The sequence below is a fragment of the Anabrus simplex genome, chromosome 1 (genome assembly GCF_040414725.1).
Source record: "Anabrus simplex isolate iqAnaSimp1 chromosome 1, ASM4041472v1, whole genome shotgun sequence".
Classification (NCBI taxonomy): domain Eukaryota; kingdom Metazoa; phylum Arthropoda; class Insecta; order Orthoptera; family Tettigoniidae; genus Anabrus; species Anabrus simplex.
Window position 1 is genome coordinate 389,356,701 of NC_090265.1, and position 23,549 is coordinate 389,380,249.

The window sequence follows — 23,549 nt, forward strand, 5'->3', positions numbered from 1 at the left end:
GAAGGCTTCATAGCTTCATTAGTAGTAAATATTTTATGGCACAAAAGACAATGTAGAAACTGCACATTTTGCGGTGACGTGATAAAACCTAATTTTAAATATTGAGCTGAGTATTGATGACACTTCTTATTTTTGGAATCTATTCACATGAACTTCTACACTTCAAAACAAACGAAAAAATACAGAAAAGACACGCGCAATAATTAATTGTGAGGCACACAAAGGCTAGTTAAAACTTAAGACGAACGTAGGTCAATGGCAAGTGTATTGTGATGGCAGGAGGGTGAGGGGGTTTAGTCACCAGTCGGCCGCACTGAGCAACAATAGGTGGTGACTCTGGAGAGGGGTGAGTGCAGTGAAGTCGCCGGCTGAGAATAGCTAGTGACTCGTGCTATCCAGCAACTTCTACTGTAAAGTACTATTTTAATTTTTCCTCCTTTGAATACTCATTGCCCCCCTGATAACCCAAATCGCCCACTTGGGGGCGATCGCCCCCAGGTTGGGAACCACTGGTTTTGGGGTTTTCGACCTCTGACTTTTGTGAAATCTCTTGGAGCTGTGGAAGATGATTCGAAGAGGATTCATCTTTTGGAAGTGATACGTTGTTAGGGCAATCTTTGGCCAGATGTCCTTCGGTATGACAAAGAAAACAAGTGGGTGAGTCGGATGGTAGGTAAATCCAGTAGTTTGTACCATCGTATTCGAGATGAAGGGATTCAGGGAGTTTATCAAAGTCTTCATTTTGAATGTACATTTGTCTTCGAAAGCTTAAAATGTGGGAGAATCCTGAAATTGACAAAGCTGCTCTGATTCGGGTAATCCTAGACATGATTTTCACACGGAGTTTTAACAATTCCTCTTCAATAACATAGTTTGGGATCACAGGACAAACGTTGGATAATATAATACGCTTGTTTTTTGTTAGAAGGGGTCGTATTTCCAGTGATACATTGTTTATTAAGATCTTAGGGTTAGTCAATATCAGATCTTCAACAGTTTTCTTACTAGAGAGACAGATGCATGTCCTTCCGTTCGATATACGTGAATCAAACCAAATGTTGCTAGGGGTTGTAAGTTTACCTATAGCTACCACATAATCCTTGATACTGATCCCATCATGAGATTCGATTACAAAAGCTTGTTCTTTGGAGGGGTACGACTGTATTGCAGCAGAATAGCTTAACCTTGAATTACGTTTGATACTAGGCCTACTTGTGACGGTTGTCATTTGGTTATCTGATGCTCTGTTAGGATGTGGAGGGTTATTTACGGTTTTGTTATTATTTGTTGGCTTACTTGGTGTCTGTAGAGGAAAAATATAATTGATTTTTTCATTCATTGAATTCGATAGATGCCGACCTCTATCAACTGAGGTGGCCATTTTGAGTGGGTCAACAAAGGGTTTTAGGTTATCTGTATAGTTCTTCACTTCTCACGAAGACCACGGATATAATGTCAGGTATCTTACTTACAAGAATGTAGTAGGTGATCTAAATATTTACTTCTGATCACTCTTACACTAATGTAACGATTACAAACCTCTGTTATATAGCAAAACATGAGCAAGATAATTACTCGCAAACATCATCAGTGATTGAGGATTTGTTCGGCACATGAGTGTCCTTTCCTGAACCTCCTTGGTATTCACCCAGCTGCGAGTCTAACTGTTCCTCTGCTCTAGTTTGAAGCACCTTTGAAAGAATCTTGTAGGTTAAGAGCAGAGAAATGCCTCTACAATTGTTCAGATCCATTCTGTCCCCTTTTATTTGAGTAGGGTGGATCAGTGTAGAGGACTAGCCACATGGAAGTTCTTCAGTTTCCCAAATGTTGCAAACTATTTCCGTTAGTTTATCAATTGCCTTTTTCCTTGTGTTTTTCCACATTTCGGCAATTATTGAGTCTTCTCCTGGTGCCTTGTTGTTCTTTAGCGAATGTTTGATCCGTCTAATTTCTTCTTTCGTGGGGGGTGATGAATCAGAATGGGCAGGTGCATTGTTTCAGAACGTGAAACTGGATTCTGGAGCTTTGCAGATGAGGAGTAATTCACAATAATACACCAGGATATGACAGTTGTCCTGGTAATTGTAGGCAACTTGACCATCTGGTCCCTTAAAATCTAGACTTGGGGACTTTGTTTGCTGAGATTCTGTTTGAAGGTCTTATAGAAATCTTAAGTATTGTTCTTAGAATCATCCTTTATCTGTATTAACTGGTTCTTGTTGAAAGCATGCTTAACACTGTGGATAGTTTTGGCAGCATGCTTTCTTGCATCTTAAGAATTTTGATAGATTGTCCTGATTCTTCAGTGATTTCTATTTCTGCCAAGCCATGTGCCTTTGCCTCAAAGCAACATCATATTTGCAAGTCCACCATAAATATTTCTTTGGTTTTGTTAATGGGGCTGTATTGTTAGCTGTCTTGACTAGAGCTTCTTGTAGTTGCTCCCAGTTATCTGGATCTTGAGACTCAAGCTTCTGGATGAACTCCTTACTGGATCTGAGCTTCTGTGTCAAACCTGTTAATTTATTTCCACTTGATCTTCTTGATGTTCCTTGGAAGAAGTTTTACCTTAATCTGTGAGAGATAATGGTCTGAGTTAAGATTCGCACTTCTAAGAACTTTGACATTCTGGATTTCTTGTAGTGCTTTCTTTGCACTGGCAACGATCTATTTGGAACTCGCCAGGGATGGGGTTTGGGGTATCCAAGTTTTCTGTTTTCTGGGTAAATGTTTGAAGGCAGTTGATTTCAGGATCAGATTAAATGCCTTTCAAAGTTCTATGAGTGTCTCACTATTTCTGTTTGTTCTCGGTGAGCAGGATACTTTTCCACAATGTTCTGGAATTTCCTCTCTTTACCGATTTGCGGATTAAAATCGCCAAGCAGAATGACTGTATGCTTCTCTGGAAATGTACAGACTTTTTTTCCATTTCCTCCCAGAATTCATCTGTTTTGTCTGGATCTGTCTTATTTGCCTTATTGACTGGAGCATGCACATTTATGATAGTAAAGATTTTGTTCATACTTCGAAAATTGAGGGTTGAGACGTGGTTGTTAGGAGAGGAAAATCTATGACTGAATCGAGGAACCTTTTGTTGACATTGAATCTAGTACCAAGGTGAGGAATATTTCTCACTACACGCCTGTCTGGTTTACCCTTTAAGATACTGTAATCCTGAGATTCAAAGGCATGTTCATCCATAAATCTCACTTCCTGAATTGCTGCAATCAGCATTTGATGTTGTGAAAGGATGTCGGTGAGATGTTTCAGTTTACCAGGTTTTAGCAGCGAGTTTACATTGAAAGTTGCAAAGAAGTTCCGTTGCTTGTGTTTGATCTTGTATTTAGGAATCTCTTGATACCTCTGAGCATGTCGGTGCAAGCTCCCCAAAATCCGAAAGCCTGCATGTGTCACTCAAAGTGACGGTGGATTGGGTACCACGTGGGGTAGTAGCTTCTGCTGAACTTTCTGTCATGCTTTTGACAGTTGAAAAACTGTTGATTGGGGCCAGCGATGTTTCACACCAACTAAGTTACTGCCAAAGTTGCGAGCCTTGGAGAGAGCTTGATGTTCAGCTCCACACCTCACTCTTCGGTTTTCCCGCTGGTACTCAGGTGGCTGATTGCAGTGGTTTCCCACTGGGCGATGGGTGCGCCATGTCCCTACGCCTATTATTATTATTATTATTATTATTATTATTATTATTATTATTATTATTATTAGTAGTAGTAGTAGTAGTAGTAGTAGTAGTAGTAGTAGTATTAAACTGTTCAAACACTTCACAAATTGGTGCTAATTTATCATATTGACGCTGGTCATTTTCTTGTGTTTATGTTGTCAAATCTAACGCACCTTAGTAGGAACCTCATCTCCATTGTTTTGAGGGCAATTGATGTTATTTCACGCTCGGGAAGAGGGATTATGGTAGAAATTTTTCTTTCAGTCCCATTAGCTGATACGTTGGCAACACAGCGTATACTGTCCATATTATGAACTTTAAGAAAAATCAGTTTGGTACAGATCTGCAAACCGGGTGAGTTGGTCGTGCGGTTAGAGGTACGCGGTTGTGAGCTTGCATCCGGGAGACGGTGGGTTCAAATCCCACTGTCGGCAGCCCTGAAGATGGTTTTCCAAGGTTTCCCCATTTTCACACCAGGCAAATGCTGGGGCTGTACCTTAATTAAGGCCACGGCCACTTCCTTCCAACTCTTAGGCCTTTCTTATCCCATCGTCACCATAAGACCTATCTGTGTCGGTGCAACGTAAAGCCACTAGAAAAAAAAAACGAAAGAAAGAAAACAGATCTTCAAGATTTAGGCTAGACGATTTAAGGACACCTGCCATGTTAAAAAAAAAAAGTCCAAAAAATGCCTCATTTCTGCAAGGTTAGTGTGTTTAGCATCCCCCTCTCGGTCATACTTGCTCCTAATCTCTGTGATCTTTATATTCGTACATATAACGACTTAGTCAATCATTTACTTGGTAAATAATAAATTCCAACATCCCAAAACCTGAAGTACACTTCTTGCTTTTCCTCGAACACCTGGTAAATGCATGCATAAAATATTATATGGCTATCACCTCATAGCTTGATGCAGAGAACACAAATGCTGTTTAGTTTCATTATGGTTTCCCAAAATAAAATTGGATTGATTGTTTACGCCATATATCTGGATAGTCTCTTCATACTCATCCTCTGACTGCTCAGTATCTGTATTATGATCACTTGCTCCTACCTCGTCTCTATCTCCATCGTCATTGTCGTCAGCAGAATGTTCGTGGTCTGAATGAGATCCCAAAAGTAGTTCCCTGATCCGCTCTTCTTCTCTCTTGTCCATTTTACTACATATAATGGTCATAAGATGGAAACAAACAAAAAGCTACACACAAATTAGACAATCTTATTAGTTGTGCATGGAACTTTACACTGCAAATATGACGCATGCACGTGCATACACATACGCACTTGGTTGCGCAGGGAGCTTTAGATCGGGTGTCGAAGATTTTGCTTGTTGCAACAGAGCGTGTGGTGTGAAACTGATAAGAGATGTGTGGTGTTGTCAGGTGAGGGGTATGGGGAAGATACTAGGAAGTGTAAAAACTTTGCATCAAACAGAGTACACACAGAAGAAATTAAATAAATAGGCCTGATCTAATTGACTGTGGCACAACCAATTGAGGGTTAATTTTCATATGAGCCAAAAATAAGGATTTTTTCCCTCTTTAGCTGTGACTTTTTTGAGTGTTAAAATTAGATTGAGATTGGGGAAGTAGAAAATTTGTAGTAAAATACTTCTTCTCTCTCCTTAAATCTCCCTTCCCTACTACAGCATATGGCATGAAAGAAAAGCACATGTTAACTGTTACAGTTTGTCCGTAAAATTTACGGAAAGACAGTGTCTTGTAGGGATGAACTATAATATTTTACGTATCAAGATCTTTTTAAAATTCACACCACAACAAGCTTATGCAAGCTGCTGATACATGCTGTGTCACCAGCGAATATTCGATACATGACTCTGATTTATATTAATCAGATTCTTACAGTCTTCGACTGGGAATATGAGATGCATCCTGTATCGCAGTCGATCGATTTATATTTGTTTGTGTTGATAGAGACTGACTCTTGGATAACTGTTCGCATGTTCTTTGCATGGGTTCGTTCAATAATAACCTTTACCATCCTGTATAAAAAGTAGTTCTTTTGTTCTTCACCACAAATTACAAGACATAGGTCTTGTTGTATTACAGAAAAACATGTGAATTATGTTCGTCACTTAATTTACTTCATATTTATTGCCACATATTGCGAAGCTGAGGTTATGTAGTTGTGGAGTAACATGAATTGTGTTTGTTGCTTATTTTATGTTATGATCATTGTTTATTGGTAATCATGAGTAAATCTATGAAAAAACATTATCATCAGGTGTTTAGGGAAAACTGTTCTTTGAGTTTCCCGTGTTTACTGAATCGAGCAAAGGTGACAAATTTGTCTTTTGTACCGTGTGCGCTTGTGATATTCACATAACACATGGTGGCGAAAATGACCTGACTAATCGTGTAAAGTGTTTTAAACATTTTGGTAATTTGAAATCTAAGGAAGAAAATCAGAAAATAAACAGTTTTTTTGCCAAAGCTGGAGATAATGTTTAAGATATAATAAAGACCAAATGTTTGTTTACTTCTTTTTTTCTTTAATGGAACACAACATTCCATTGAGTGCAACTGATCTGTAGGAGCTTTGTTCAGAAAGATGGTTCCTACGTCAGAAATCTCAAAAAAAAAAAAAAAAAAAAAAAAAAAAGTATGGTTGTGGTAGCACAAAAACGGAATGGTGTAATGCAACACAGGACATTGTTACGTACTGTTTGATCGGTACCAGCATTATAAGGGGATTCGACTGCGCGCGGTATAGGAAAGCTGCTATTGTCGCATTGTCAATCAAGAACTGTCTGGTATTCTGTTCTGACAGTGCTCCTGTTATGATTGGATAGAAAACTGGAGTTCTAGCTGTTTTGAAAGAAGCTCATCAGGATATTTTTGTTATTGGTTGCAGCTGCCATCTAATTAACTTAGCCGCTGAAAAAGCTGCTGCAGCTTCACCAGTTAGAATTGACGAGATTCTTGTTGAAATTTTGTATTACTTGGAAGAGTGTGCCAAAAGAAACGAATGTCTTCAGAGATGTCAAAGTATGCCTGGAAAAGAAACAAAGAAGTTGGGAAGCATGTGTGTACAAGACGGTTTTCCCTAGCCAGGTGTTTAGACAGATTGTTAGATAAGTTGGATCCACTTCTTTTGTTTTTTAAGGATGAGGTGGTAGTGTGTGCTCCAAATATTTCTGCTCTTTTTTTTTTTTTTTTTTTTTTTTTTTTTTACTGTTCCCAAAGGACACAGTAGATCTCATGACAAACAAATGAAGAGACTGTGTGATTTTCCCTCCTCCTTCTCCTCATCTTCTGCCAAAAGAATGGCATGTTCTTCCAAATGTGACACACCTGTTCCCAGAAATGTGAATCCCAATACACCTCGTGAAGAAAAGCTGTTTATGTTTCTTTCCTCTGACCTAAACAAGGCATTTTGTACTTTTTTACATGTGGCTATCCCATCATTTGATAAGATCAACACAGTCCTTCAGAATACTTCCTCACGTATCCTTGTACTGTTCGAATTGATGATGATCTATTGACACAGATGTTCGCCAAGTTTGTGAAGCCAAGTGTAGTTAAACGTTCTGCATTGCTTGATGTCCAGTATCACCCTATCCAGAATCTGAACGATGACAAATGGTAATTGGCGTTCAGACCTCAAACTTGGTTAAGGTGCTACAAGATGAAGATAAATCTCTATTTTTCTCATCAGTCAGAAACTATTTCTTACCAGCTTGTAACTACGTGGTTAACAAGTTCGCTTTTAAGAATGATGTGCTCAAACATGCACAGGTTGCTAAACTTGATGCCATTGAAGAGGCACAGTTTCCTTCTGTTAATTTATTTTTGGAGAAGTTTCCTGTTATTTTGTGTAAAATGAAACGAGATGATGCTGTGAATGCGGCTCTTCAGATAGACGACTTATCTAGTGTTTTAATTAACCAAGCTAGAAATGATCAAAATTGGGACAGTTGTTGAATATCCATGGAGCTGATGGTCATTATAAATATGACAAGATCTCTAGATTCATGCTGTCTGTTCTTTCCATATCACATAGTTATGCAGTGTGTGAAATTTTTTTTGGCATGATTAAGAAGAACAGGGCACAGTTCTGGTCATCGATGTCCAATGGAACTATGGAAGCCATTTCCATTTTGAAGACCAGAAGTTCTGAAGCATGTTATACAAACACGTATTCTATTGACTTTCTGAACAAAGCAAAGCAAGCCACAACTTTAGCTGTTAAATCAAAATGAAGATGTGCATGTGATGGTGTAAATAACATAAATAAGTTGTGTGCATATAATTATGTGCAGCAACATACTCTTTACTTCAATGTTTTAATTAGTCGTGTGTATAAACAAATCATAGTGTGTAAGTAGATTTCATTCATGCATTTTAAAGATATTTGTGTTAGTTCATCTGAAGTGAAATATTTCGTCCCTTATTTCGTTGGTTGCATGTAGTGTTTTATATTAATGCTGTTGAACTTGTAATTATCTGAAGTGAAGAAATGCTTCAATTTTGTCATGTTTTACCACCTTTTGGTGCATTGGATTTCCGCGTATTTTGACGCATGGGGATTTTTACTGATAGGTCATTTGGAAAGTTGGCAGTTATGATAACATGATTAAATTTTACCCTTCTCTATAATGATCCATGATTTTATGCTGGCCCCATGGTGTAGGGGTAGCATGCCTGCCTCTTACCCAGAGGCCCCTGATTCAATTCCCGGACAGGTCGAGGATTTTTACTTGGATCTGGGGGCTGACTCGAGGTCTACTCAGCTTGTGTTATTGAGGGGCAATCTGGCGGTGAGATAGTGGCCCCGGTCTAGAAAGCCAAGAATTACGGCCAAGAGGATTTGTCGTGCCGACCACACGGTACCTTGTAATCTGCAAGCCGTCGGGTTGAGCAGTGGTATCTTGGTAAGCCCTGGCCCTTCGGGGCTGTTGTTCCATGAGGTTTGTGTTTTATGATGATTTTGTGATGTTTATGGTGTTCATTGCTAGTGACAGCAGAGAAAAGAAATCTACTCTCAAAGGTCTTCACCTGTTGTTGGGTGGTGGTTTTTTTTTTTTAAACTGTAGGAGGAACCATAGGACCTTGATCATCTTGAATAGTAATATATTTTATAATAACGATTATTGTTGATCGAAGGGGTTACTGTATTAACCTATCAACCACTTTTATCTCTGCCGTTTAAAATTGATCACTTCACTTTCCAATTCCCTTAAATTTCTACCTTGATGTCAGGGAAATTTCATTTCTCCTCAAACAAACAAACAAAGTAATAAAAATTTGTATTTATGTTTCATTTATGTAAAATGATTCAGAACAACACTGACAGCGTTTGGTATATTGTGTGGGATAGCAAACTGATCCTATTTCAAGAATGAACCATGGACCAATATCCAGAAATGCATGGTTTAGGTTCTGTGGAGCATCACATTGTGCATTCAATTACAAAGGATGTTTGATTTCATAACCTCGAACTTGATTACAGTGCTTACGTTTGTGATGCAGAGGTTGGTGTTCATGTTTCTCTTTGGGGTATTATCAAAGGTATGGTGTAAGAGACTGTTTCATCATATGAATCCACACAGTGGCTGAAATAACGAGCGCACAACCATATGTCTTTGACCTTGAGTGCCAATCTGTACGCCACACTACCTCTACACCATGGGGCTGGCTCCTTTTTGTAAGTGGTTGTTCAAAAATGATCTAAGTAATAAATTATAAGGTGGTAATGCCATGGTAATCTCGGCAGTGCTGTGCAGAGTATGCATAAAATAAAATAAAATCAGTTTTCATAATTGGTATAGTAGCATCAAGCTGTTGGGAATACATAGCATGGAAATTTGACGGTACTTTTTGCTGCTATATAAACTAGTGAAAACTATAGCTATAATGTGAAACAGAAAATGGCAAACGTCCTTACAAAGAATGATGAACTTTTGCAGCCAAGGGAAGTCCTTGAAGGTTTAACCCTGGTACCGGCAAGCGGTTTACCTTCAAGCGGCAAGCATTTAGGCGAGTTTTGCAAGCAACTTTTTAAAAATTCATAAAAATGTTGTTTTTCAATTTATTTTTATGTGTAACAAGTTATTTTATTCAGAAAAGGACGAAGAATATTATAGTACGAAATTAAACTTACCAATTTAGTATCCTGAAGCAGTATGGGTGAAGTATCCAACACACGCTAAGTATTCCAAAATAATCCAAAAGTTCTGAGCAATGTGTACGTAAAAAGTAATATTATATGACGATTTTACTCTATACAAAATTTGCACAATTTTTTGCTGATATGTAGAAAGGTTTCACTACATTGAAGTGTTGTAGAGTAAAACAGAACTGAAATAACACAAGCACATCGCACCAATACGTGAGTCTACTTAGATTCATCCTCGCTACCTTCGGGGTAGCTCCTCTTTTTCCTGCTTTCATAGGCCTCCAAAAATATTTCAATTTATGGTAGTACTGTTTATGGACACCACAATTACATCCTGGGCACCAGAAGTGGGTGCGTGACTTTTTCTGCAGTCGAACAGACAGGGCACAACCACAGTTTCTTCCCTGGGAGGCGTACCAGCTGATGTCTCATTTCTCCTGAAGGTCCAGGTGGAATGTTTTGAAGAGTTTCTTCATCTACAAGACCTTCGACAATACAACCATAGATTCCTCATGTTCAAGGGGTTTTGTCGGTGGTCAAACTATAGAGTATGTAGGCATCAAAAATTACCATTACCAACAGATTGTAGAATATTTCTTTCCAGTCGAAATGTTTTAGTGACATGACTTTAGAACAATATGGAAGTATTTGCGATTTTGAAGAGCACCACTAATTTTCATTGTTATTAGGGTTCAGACCGATATTTATAACTAGAGAAATGAATTTCTTCATTTTTGATACTGTAACGTCAACCAACCCATCTTTGCAGACGAGAATACGGACCCATATTTCCAGAATTCGTTTTATTTAGAATAATTTCCTCTGCGTATTTATATTAGTTTCCATCACTAAACGATCCCAGATAGCATTGGAGAAAAACAAATAGAAATATGTTAGAGGAGGACTGTTTCTCAGAGGGAAATTTCGTTTACCTGCATTTCGAACCTTGAACTTCTCTTCCACTTTTATTTCTGGCTCTGGAGGATAAACTCTTGTCCACTTCGGTTCTGTTTGTTCAACTTCATGACCTCATTATCATTATTATTATCATCAGTGGCTGGTTCATTGTGTTCCACATCATCGTCAATATCAATATCGAAATCACTTAGCCTAGGCTCATATAACTCGCCACTACCTGATGAATTATTGTCAAAATCATCGTCAATTCCTTCTAAAAATATGTCACTATCACCTTTGCGTCCAAATCAAATGAACAATTACGAATTTCACTACTTCCTGATAATTCACTCATTTTGCGCCACGAAAGCTAATGTACATCGGACAACCACAGCTAGCACAACAGAATGACCGTCTGCAAAGCGTTCTCGTTTTTCCATGTGTATACCGCATACACTGTCTCACTAAACTACTTCAGAATTGTACTGTATTATAGAGTGGAGTTTCCTCTTCAACATAATACAAGATATGTCATAAAGATATTGAATGTCCAGGCACTATCTCGAAATTAGTCAGCACTGGTGTAATGCATCTCGATAGCGACTCTGCCGGTTGAGTAACAGGGAAATGTGTCGCGATCACGACGAACGCCGGTTCCAGGGTTAATGGTGATGTAGACATTAACGTTAGATAATTGGCTAATTTTAATTTTAGTACCCTCACTTCTTGTGATACTGAACAGATTTTTCTATTATTAAGTTTATTTTTACGGACAATAGGATGAAGCTGAAACCCAAAAGTTACATATCTGGGAATTTTTCAAAATCAGTTTTGGTTGAATAGTAAGGAAGGGTAGGAATAATGTGTTCATGTGTATAAATAATAATGTATTTATGGTAAAATATTAGATTATTTCATGTTATTTTGCTAGTATTTTGTTATTTCACATATGCTGTTGGCTACTTCAGATAATTTGCAGACTCAAATGATTTTAGTGCATATATTTGGGTATTTTAAAGGGCACACCTGCATGCATATTTCAGCATTTATAGTGCATATAATTCTGAACACTAATTCTACAGTTATATTTTTTTAGTTACAGGTACCAGTGTTTCTGTTGTAATGTATGCGGATGTGGTTGTCTTATTTCAGACCTGCATGCCTTCAATCTCCTGCGATGTTGGTTGGTGCAGATGTGACGCATCCATCCCCTCAGCAGACAAATATTCCATCAGTTGCTGCAGTGAGTAAAAGTCAACTCAAGTTGGTTTCTAAGCATCCCTTTTCCCACTCTCCTTATTATTTCAGTAACTACTCAATACCTTTTTTGGCATTCTTTCATCACTCATTCGCTTCATGTGCCCAAACCGTCTTAGTCGGCTCTTCTCTATTCTGTCATTCATTTTTTCCACTCCAATTTCTTCCCAGATTTTCTCATTCCTTATTTTGTCTCTTCTACTCTTCTGTATGATACTTGTCAAGAACTTCATTTCGGCTGTCTGTTTTCGACTCTCATCCTTCTTTGTCATTGTCGAAGTTTCTGCTCCCTAAGTTGTTATGCATACGTAATACATCTTGTACATAGTTTCGTTTGCTTCCATTGGCACATCTTTGCCCCATAACATGTTTGTTACACTACGATAGAAACAGCTTCCAACTTGAATCCTCTTACTAATCTCAGCATCCAGTTGAGCATTCTCCATTAATTCACTCCCCAGGTATTTGAACATCTCCACTACTTCCAGGGGCTTATCTGCAAGTCTAAGCTGACCCTTCCCTCTTTCTTCCCTCTATTCATAACAAGAGATTTACTCTTTTCTACACTTGTTTTCAATCCACATTCTTCGATCTTCCCATTCACCACATCCAACTGTTCTTGAACATTCATATCTTCTCCCCAAATCACAATATCATCTGCAAATGTGATGTTCATTTCTCTTCCTCCTTATGTTGCTTTTGTTGTTCTCATGATGTCATCCCTTACTATTGTAAAGTGGATTGGCGATAGAACACTTCCCTGTCTCAGCCCACTAGTCATTTTGAATTAACTTGTCCTGCCAACTTGTGTTCGCATGCAACTACAATATTCCTTGTACATTGCCATGATCATTTTTATTAATCCCTGTCCAATTCCTTTTTGCACCAGACTGTCATATGCTTTTTCAGTGTCAATGAATATCATCACAATATCATTTCCATACTCTCATTGCTTTTCCATTAGTTGTCTCATAATGAAAATGGGCTCTGTTATTGACCTTCCACTTCAGAAACCAAACTGATTTTCCTGTATCTCATTTTCAACCCTTAACCTTATCCTACTTTCCAGTATCCTCTCCATTATCTTAGCAACATGGGATATCAGAGTAATTCCGCTGTAGCTCTTCAATACTTTATCACCTTTCTTGAAAATTGGGATGATTATTCCTTTTTGCCAATCCTCAGGGACCTCATTCTCCCAGACAATTCTGAGAACTCGACATGTCCACTGTAGGCCTACAGCTCCAGCTGCCTTTATCATCTCCACTGAAATTTAATGTATTCCAGCAGTTTTTTCATTCTTCATCTTTCTTACTGCCATTTCAGTTTCATTCATTGTAATTTCTTTATCCATTTCATCAAATAGTTGCCTTTCCTGGTGGTCCGTTGAATGACTGTCATTAGTTTTCATGTTCAGCAACTTCTGAAAATACTCTCTCTCCACCTATTTCTTACTTCTTCTGGCTTTGCTAATATTATGCCGCCTTCCTCCTTCATAAATCTGGTGTTCACTCGATCTCTTTTTTTTTGTTTCTTAAGATAACATATAGTAATTTCTTGCTGCCCTGCATATTATCTCTCAATTTCTGTGTGAATACGGCCCAGCTTTTATTCTTTACTTCCTCCGCTACTTTCTTGGTCAAATTCTTTGCCTCCACATATTTTCGTCTACTTTCTTCAGTCTTAGATATTTTCCATGCTTTCCATGCCATTTTCTTTTCCTTCACTTTAATCCTTACCCTATCATTCCATCAGCGTGTCTCTTTGTCTTTCACATTTCCTGATATTCTACCACATACCTTTTCTGCACATCCAACCAGTGCTTCCTTAAACCTTTTCCATTCATCTTCAACGTTCCCCATCTCCGTCCTGGGTACCAAGGGTATTATTTTCCTTTGAAATTCTTGTTATATGCTTTTCTGCTTCAACTTCCATATTTTCTCCCTTCTTAATGGGGGTTTTTCAACCTTTCCCACTTTCAGTTTTCCTATCACAACTCCATGATCTTCACCAAAGGCTTCGTCAGGCATGGGTGTAATATCTAAAAGGTTCTTCCGGTGTCCTTTCTCTATGATCAATCATGGTCTTTGTTCATCTGTCTCCCCAACCATACCTTGTAATCTTTTGACTGTTCTTCTTTCTAAACCAGGTGTTTCCAACAATCATTTGGTTCCTCATGCAAAAATCCACCAACAACTAGTCTTCTGGATTTACATTTCCATATCCAAAGGGCCCTACATCATCTTCCTTTCCTTGTCTTTCCATTCCAACATATGCCTTTAGATCTCCCAGCAGTAGCACTTCCTTATTTTCTATCTGTCTCTCCACTGCCTGTAAAAAGTCCTCTAGATGTTCATCTATGCAACCAATTTGTGGGGCATACAACTGAAATAGATCTTTCATGCTATTTTCAAACTGGAGTCTCTTCACAATCATCCTATCGACGCATTTTGTATATTTCACATATTCTTGCATTTCTTTTCTAAGTATGATGGCCACTCCAATTTTTGCTGAGGTCCTCAGCTTTAATAGAGCCTGTATCCTTGTTTCAGAGGAATCTCTCCCGTACCCTTCTTCTTGGTCTCACACAGTCCTAGTATGGCTATATATCTTTTTCTTTCATGAAGTCAACCAGTTCTTCTGTCCTTCCCATCTGTGTCAGGACATTTACTGTCGCATTCTTAATCTAGTTTTGGTGCTGTTTGCCCACTTCTCACATTTCCCCCAGCACCTAAAGAGCTGCGAGTCGCTTTTAGCATGGGACTCCCTAACTTTTTCTGAGGTACCATATCTGCTTTATCCATGTAGCCTATTGTTACGATGGGCTCGCCACACCCAAAGGCATTTTATACCTACTGCCTAGTTCAAGATTAGGCTGCCCCTAATATGGTGACAGACGCCTTTCTTAGCCGCTAATCTGGAGTACAGACGCTACGGGTGTGCCCCTTCCGCGATCTCCATCATACTGAAATCCACCTTGCACTCACACACACACACAGGGGCGCCACTCCCTGGGTAGGGCTGCCTCCGAAAAGGGTCCCTACCTGCTATTTAACACCTTACTACAAACCCAAAATACCCTCATAACTATGTGCGGAGATCTGTATCCTGTATTTACAATCATATTTATGTGACTACCTCAATGAAGATCTTTCCTGATATTAACCCCTAGCTACTTACAGTGACCCCCATAAGGAACTTTCACCCCATCAACGCAGTAATTAAACCTGAGAAGACCTTTTCTATTTGTGAAACTCACAACCTGACTTTTAACCCCATTTATCATCATGCCATTGCCTGCTGTCCATCTCACAATATTATCGAGGTCATTTTGCAGTTGCTCACAATCTTGTAACTTATTTATTACTCTGTACAGAATAACATCATCTGCAAAAAGCCTTATATCTGATTCCACTTCTTTACACATATCATTGATATATATATATATATATATAAGAAAATATAAAGGTCTAATCCCCCTCTTAATTATTAAAGGGAGAAATAAAGCTTCGCCTACTCTAATTCTTTGAGTGCTGTTTTCTAGAAATATAGCTACTCAATTCAGTCACTATTTTGTCTAGTCCAGTTGCACTCATTTTTGTCAGTAGTCTCCCATGATCTACCCTATCAAATGCCTTGGATAAGTGAATCATGATACAGCCCATTTGTCCTCCTGAATCCAGGATATCTGCTATATCTTGCTGGAATCCTACAAGTTGAGCTTCAGTGGAATAACGTTTCCTAAATCCAAACTGCCTTCTGTCAGACCAGTCATTAATTTCACAATCAGAAATAATGCTTTCCTAAAGCTTACATGCAATGCATGTCAAACTGACTGGCCTGTAATTTTCAGCTTTATGTCTGTCACCCTTTCCTTTATACACAGGGGCTACTACAGCAACTCTCCATCCATTTGGTATAGCTCCTTCATGCAAACAATAATCAAATTAGTACTTAAGATATGGTACTATATCCCAACCCATTGTCTTTAGTGTATCCCCCGAAACCTTATCAATTCCAGCTGCTTTTCCAGTTTTCAACTTTTGTATCTTACTGTAAATGTCATTGTTATCATTGATAAATTTTAATATTTCTTTAATATTACTCACCTCCTCTATCTGGACATTATCCTTGTAACCAACAATTTTTACATATTGCTAACTAAATTCTTCTGTCTTTTGAAGATCCTCGTAAACACACTCCCCTTGTTCAATAATGATTCTTGGCAAGTCCTTTTTGGAACCTGTTTCTGCCTAAAAGTACCTATACATACCCTTCCATTTTTCACTAAAATTTGTATGACCGTCAATTATGCTTGCCATCATGTTTTCCGTAGCTAACTTCTTTGGTAGATTCAATTTCGTAGTAAGATCCTTCAATTTCACCTTACTTCCACAGCCATTTCTAACTTGTATTTCTCTCCAACCTGCACCTCCTTCTTAGTCTCTTTACTTCTCTGTTATAATATAGTGGGTCTTTACCATTCCTTACCTCCTTTAAAGGTACAAGCCTATTTTCATATTCCTGAAAAATTGCTTTAAACCCATCCCAGAGTCTGTTTACATTTTTATTTACAGTTTTCCACCAATCATAGTTGCTTTTTAAAAACTCCCTCATGCCTATTTTATCAGCCATATGGTACTGCCTAATAGTCCTACCTTTAATACCTTCCTTTCCTTCACATTTATTTTTAACTACTACAAAAACAGCTTTACGATCACTAATACCATCTAATACTTCAGTTTTTCTATAGAGCTCATCTGGTTTTGCCAGCACTACATCCAGGATATTTTTCCCTCTAGTTGGTTCTATTACTTTCTGAATCAGCTGTCTTTCCCATATTAACTTATTTGCCATTTGTTGGTCATGCTTCCTGTCGTTTGCATTACCCTCCCAATTGACATTTTGTAAATTGAGATCAGCCGCTACTATCATTTTCCTTTCCGTATAGTTTCCCACATACTGATTATCTTATCAAATAACTATGAATCAGCATCAGCGCTACCCTTTCCCGGTCTGTACACTCCAAAGACATGTAAAGTTGCCTATTATCTTTAGAGATGAGCCTTACACGTAGAATGTCATGTTTCTCATCTTTAACTTTTTCGTACCTTATAAATTCTTTTTTTTTTTTTTATTGCTAGTTGCTTTACGTCGCGCCGACACGGATAGGTCTTATGGCGACGATGGGACAGGGAAGGGCTGGGAGTGGGAAGGAAGCGGCCGTGGCCTTAATTAAGGTACAGCCCCAGCATTTGCCTGGTGTGAAAATGGGAAACCACGGAAAACCATTTTCAGGGCTGCCGACAGTGGGGTTCGAACCTACTATCTCCCGAATACTGGATACTGGCCGCACTTAAGCGACTGCAAATTCTTCTTTTACCAGATTGAATACTCCCCCTCCTACCATGACTATCGTATCTCTACGTTACACAGTCCGTTTCCATGAGAAAATTTCTGTTTCCATATATAATTTCTCAGCCATGATTCAACTCCTATTAAAATATCTGGTAAGTATATATCTATTAAATTACTTAATTCTGTTCCTTTCTTTACAATACTTCCACAGTTCAACACTGACATTTTTATGTAATCCCTACTTGACTTCCAGATACCTGTACCCTTATCACCGCTCCCTAGACCACCGCTTTTCTTTGAATGTACCTCCCTATAACCCTTCTGAACAAATTTCCTAACTACGTAGCAATGCGCTTTAAGTGAAGGCCATCTGAGCACAGATCTCTATCTCCTACCCATCCATTAGGATCTAGAAATCTCGCTCCCAGTTTCCCACAGACCCACACCATAGAGTCATTTAAATCCCCAATCACCTTCCAGTCAATATCCCTCCTACACAGTATACCACTTACAACAATATCCACTTCCTTAAGCTTTACCCGTGCTGCATTTACCAGATCCCACACATCCCCAACTATGTTGGTACTTTTATACCTGCTTGTCTTACGTTATTGGTACCAACGTGAAACACTACCACCTTCGCCTTTCCCTCCTCCCTTTTCTCCTTCCCACGACCCTGTTCCACCTGTCTTTTCCTATCTTCTGCTCTACATTCCCCTTTCCTACCTTTTCCCTTCCTCCTACTTCCACACTTCTCAGCAACAGTTCCCTGTTCCTAATATTCCTTCTCTTGTTCTACTTGCAGTGACTTGTACCGATTTCTGCCGGACACCTGTCCTGAATTTTGATCCTTAATAGAGCCCTTAGCCTGCGGTCTACTTCCCCTTAGATCATTCAACCACCTGTCTTCTACAGTTCCCCCCTTTCCTTCCCATCTGTCTTTTATACCTACTGTATCCTGTACATTGTTTGAGGGAGGCCTACCTTCCTTCCTCCTGTCTTCTGAGAGAATTCTAATTATCTTCCTTAAACTCTCTCACTGCTCCCTCATACTCCTTAATGCCTGCCCACACTCACAGTTCCTACACTTGCACTTCTTAGCCATTCTATATGGAATAATGAAAATAAAAGGAAAAATAAAATAACTTAGCCTGTGCAAAATAAAAATGAATGGAAAGATATACAGTAGAAGTCCACTATAGCAAGTATGGCATATAACGAGAACTCCGTTGTAGCGACGACATCACTGATTTCAGAGGATATTTCATATCTTCTCGCGTCTAGTTATGGCTATTTACATGTAAATTTTTTGCGAGGAGGTTATTTCTCTACATGCGTTTCAAATATGTTTTCATGATAGGCTACATATACATTTAGGTTAGGTGACGCTGTTTGAAGAAGAAAGCTGAGGTGTTTGCCACAGAAATCTCTAGAGTGATACCGTATTTCTCCGAATCCAAAATTGTTTTTGCTTCTCAGAATCTCATGCGAAAACCCAAGGGTTGTTGCATTCGCGGCCTAACAGTAAGTTAATGGACATCCCTGGCAACTACCGCGGTAACCACGCTGCTTCTTTTCACACGCGCACAGAACTTGTCGACAATAAACGACCGCCTCTTTACTACACATCGCTAGCCGGGACAACCGGTTGTATAGTGCCTGTGTGTTTCTCAAATCTGCAGAATGGCATCAAAACATGCGACCCTTCGAATTCTTAGAAAAGCCATGGCTACTCAGTGGCATAGTCATAATGCGTCTATTGTACTTGACGCATAGTAAAATTAAGGTTTATAGACAGCAGGAATATTTTCGTGATGGATAGTCGTATTGTAAAGATACGTGGAAAAGGTATCGTCGGCAAATTTTCAACTGGTTCTAGTCGATATGATGATGCCAATTTTATGTTAATGTTTATTAAACATTCGGAAATGTAGAAAAATTGTGCAGGTACAAGAAAATACGGCATAGGCCTAACTAAAGCTATATTTGGCGTTAGCGTGAAAACAAAGAACTAAAAAAATGCGTACTGTACAAAAAATGCATTCAGTTGTCCGCAGCAAGGACGCTTTAAAGAAGTCGAAGATGAAATTGTGAGAAAAACGCAAGGGCGAAATGGCCATACCATGGCGCAATAAACTCGTTCGTTGACTTTCAACGTTCGCGATTAGGCCTATACATCGCTAGCCGCAGAATTTGGCCGATCCGGACAAGCGAGACGTGCGTGTAGCGGTAGCCGGTTATATCTGACGCTGCGTAAAAGTAACAGTTTTATAGACAGCAAGAATAATTTCCTGATGGATCATTGTATTGTAGAGACGCATGGAATAGGTATTGCCGGAAAATTTTCAACAAGTTCTTTTCGGTATTATGATGCCAATGTTAAGTTAAAGGTCCTTAAACCCACGGAAATAAAGAGTAATTGTGCAGCCACAAAAAAAAAAAAGAAATACGGCGTGACGAAAGTCAATTTTCGGCGTCTAAAAATAGTCTAAAAATGTGAAGGCCTACTATACAACAAGGCATTCAAATGATTTTACAAACTTCTTTTTGAGCCTGATATAAATTTTTTTAAGGCAAAAGTGGGGTTCATCTTAGATTCGGAGAAATACGGTACTATTTTTTTTTAATTTTTTTTTTTATTTTATTTTTTTTTTTCTTCAGAATGAAATTAAACATATACTTTCGCGTAGTATCGGATTACAAAAAATAAGAAACAAGTAAGCCGTAGTGGGGATATCTGCGGAAACGCAAGTTTTGAACAAACTGATTGCCGTTCCATACCGATTTTAATGTGCATGAAGGGTTTTCCGACTTTTATACAAAAATCAGATATAACGACAATCCGTTATAGCAAGTAATTTTTTCGCTCTTATGAATTCTCGCTATAACGGACTTCTACTGTATTGTCTAGGATATTTCACAAAGATCACATGACAAGAACGTAATTTATATAGGCTACTTCTACACTACAATACTACTTAGTTGTACGAAAATTTGTTCCTACAACACCTTAACAGAATGAAAATTGCTGTTAATTACTGAAAACTGAAAGTAATACACGAGAATTACACAATTCTAAACTGCAGTTAAGTTTACCCTAATTACTACAACAGGATTCTAGTAAGAAAGTTACTACAGTGCTATACTGCACAAATATTTCTCAGTAATAGAATAAACACACTCAATTCTAATACAATACTTCAATACACTACAATAATTTTAAACTACGCTCAGATACTACAATACACTACAATCATTTTAAACTACGTTCAGGTGTATCCTAAGTACAATAGGTTATTAATAACCACAAACAGAAATGGAAATTTCAATTAAAGTTTAAAATTTGTAAGACTACTCAAAATAATAGAATAAGCACTCTAATTTCTAATAAGTTACTACAATACACTACAATAATTTTTAAACTACGTTCAGGCGTATCCTAACTACAATGGGTTATTACTGAGCACAAATAGAAATAAAACTTGCAATTAGGCCTAAAGTTTAAAATTCGCAAGAAGTACTCAAGGATTACCAACAAACTTAAACGTGTAGACAATTATTATTAGTAGTAGTGCTTTTTCCTACTATGCTCTAATAGAGATGAAACCTGTCGTTTGGTTAAATGCTAAAGTATCAAAGGGGTTACCGTACACAAAGATACACACAAATATAACAGGCAAGATACTATCTAAATTACTGTATCTACACTACAATTCTCAACTGAAATGTGGTTATGTGGTTATTACAGCTGGTGAATTACTATTATTTTCCCTAATCCATGGGCTGGAGAATAAAAGTGTACTTAAATGTTGAAAAATACGAGGTTGTCTACAATAACAAACGAGACTGGACATTTGTAATGAAAATCTAGAGTAGTTTACATATCTGGGTACCATTATTAATGGAGGTAATGAAATCAACACTGAAATTAATAACAGGCTAAGTAAAGGTACAACATTTTATCATCAAGTCAGAGAGCTTTTATGGGATGACGAAGTATCTAAGAGAAAGAAATTAACATTATATAAACAGTATTTCATACCAGTTGTAACATACGGACTAGAAATGCTGGTAACTAATAAGAGACAAGATAGTAAGATCCAAGCAGTAGAAATGAAATTTTTAAGATCATCGGTTAAAAAGACAAGAAGAGATAGGATTCAAAATATTAAAGTCAGAGAGGAGCTAAATATAGAACTGTTGGTATAGAACATACAGAAAGCAAGACTGATATGGTTCGGACATGTTAAAAGGATCGGAAAGGAACGGGTAGCAAGAAGGAAATTGGAAAGATAAGGGAAAGAGACCAGTTGGAAAACCGAGAAGAAGGTGGATGGATCAGATTTGGAAGGACATTAGAGAAGCTGGATTGGATATGGCGGAAGTAATGGAGCAGGAAAAATGGAAGGACGGAAAGGAGTGGAGGAGGCTTGTTAACCACACCCTGGCGACTGGAGTGGGACATTGATGATGATGATGATGATGATGATGTCTACAATAATTTTTCAAAAATTCTTCTGTCAGAACTACGCCAGGGACTTGAATTGCAATTACTGGGATTTAGGAGCTTGATTATTATTAGCTAATCGCTCATAAATACTGAAAGATCAAGGGTACAAATTATAAATTACCGATACTTTAACTACCTACTCAGAACTACAAATGATCGGAATACACGAATCAGCTGACTTTTATTTCTGCTTTCTTGAATACACCTACACCCATTGTTCACGACTCTATCCAGCAGTGCAATATTTGAATATGAACAGTGACAATAATCTATAACCATATGACTTAACTATTTCACCAGTGCAATACTCTATATTCTGTTAAAATCCTTTCTTTAAACAAAATTTACAACGGTATCGCGTTATTTGAAGAAGTTATTACATTTGTGATAGGTGGAGCAGTTGAACAGTTACTTGAAATACCCTGTCAATTGCCTGCACTAATATAACCACTACCGAAGTTATGACTCTTCTTAATATCCTGTATTTGCAAGTATTTTATCAACAAACCTACTTAAATTTTAATAATATCTTTTAAAAAAGAAGAGATATTTCTTCTTTCACGCAGTCCTAAATTACAGCTTGTAATCTAGAGAACGCCTACAGAACTACCCGGTGTAAAAATTGTATCAATCAGTCAATACTCGTCTGCATTTAGGGCAGTCCCCTAGGTGGCAGATTCCCTATCTGTTGTTTCCTAGCCTTTTCTTAAATAAATTGAATTCCAACTTTATCTATGTATTGAGATCTTTCCTACTTTTAAAGACACCACTCAAAACTTATTCATCTACTAATGTCATTCCACGCCATCTCTCCCCTGACAGCTCGGAACATACTACTTATGATATAGGTGTTGGTTCCCATAGGGAACCTGAAATATTTGTCCCAAATGAGTAAATTTATAATACCAATATAGTTGGTCCGTTATTGGTCATTATAAATTTTCCAGTTAACTCATTCATGGTTGCCAGCATTTTTCCCCATTGTGCTAATTGGGCTCATCAGTTGGTAAATAGCACACCTACCAAGACGCATGGCTAGTGCATACCGTGGAGGCCACTGCATAGGCTACTCGGAGCCACCGGCAGTGCCAGTTATGAGAGACTTTCTCTCATTTTCAAAAATTGATGCCTGCCTGGCTACCAGAACCAGGAATGAGTTAGCTTGAAAATTTATAATGTCCAATAACAGACCAACTATATTGGTATTACCATTCAGGTAGACGGTGCCACAAGTGACAGGATTCAAGTATCTTGGCTCCACGATCACTGATGATGGCCAACTTGTCAAAGAGGTCAATGCAAGGATATCTGCACCCTGGATGAAAGGGAGAACTCAACCAGCGTGATTTGCGACCGAAGGATAAAAGATAATCTCAAATGAAAAATTTATCGTACTGTCATCCGACCTGTTGCTCTGTATAGTTGCGAATGTTGGCTGACTGTGACTAAGAGTGTTGACTGGGTGTCATGGAGACTAAGATGCTGAGATGGACAGCCGTCATCACTAAACTTGATCACATCTCCAATGAATCCATCAGGGAGAGATTTGGCGTTACACCAATTCGAGAAAAAATGCACAAGAATTGTCTATGATGGTTTGGGCATGTACTAAGGAGAGACGCTGACACTATCGCGAAGACAGGTTACATGTTATAAGTTGCTGGTAGGAGACCTAAAGAACGACCTAAACAGTGATGAGCCGATACT

At 38.3% G+C, this 23,549-nt stretch overlaps 1 protein-coding gene across 2 annotated transcripts in view; it reads left to right on the plus strand.

Moving 5' to 3' along the window:
* The window catches only part of LOC136856825 (protein argonaute-2), a 467,999-nt gene that overhangs the window by 407,261 nt on the left and 37,189 nt on the right, over positions 1-23,549 (plus strand). For both annotated transcript variants that reach the window (XM_067134979.2, XM_067134978.2), the window contains exon 18: positions 11,870-11,960. In XM_067134979.2, the coding sequence (XP_066991080.2) occupies positions 11,870-11,960 (91 nt within the window). The remainder of the gene's footprint in view (positions 1-11,869; positions 11,961-23,549) is intronic.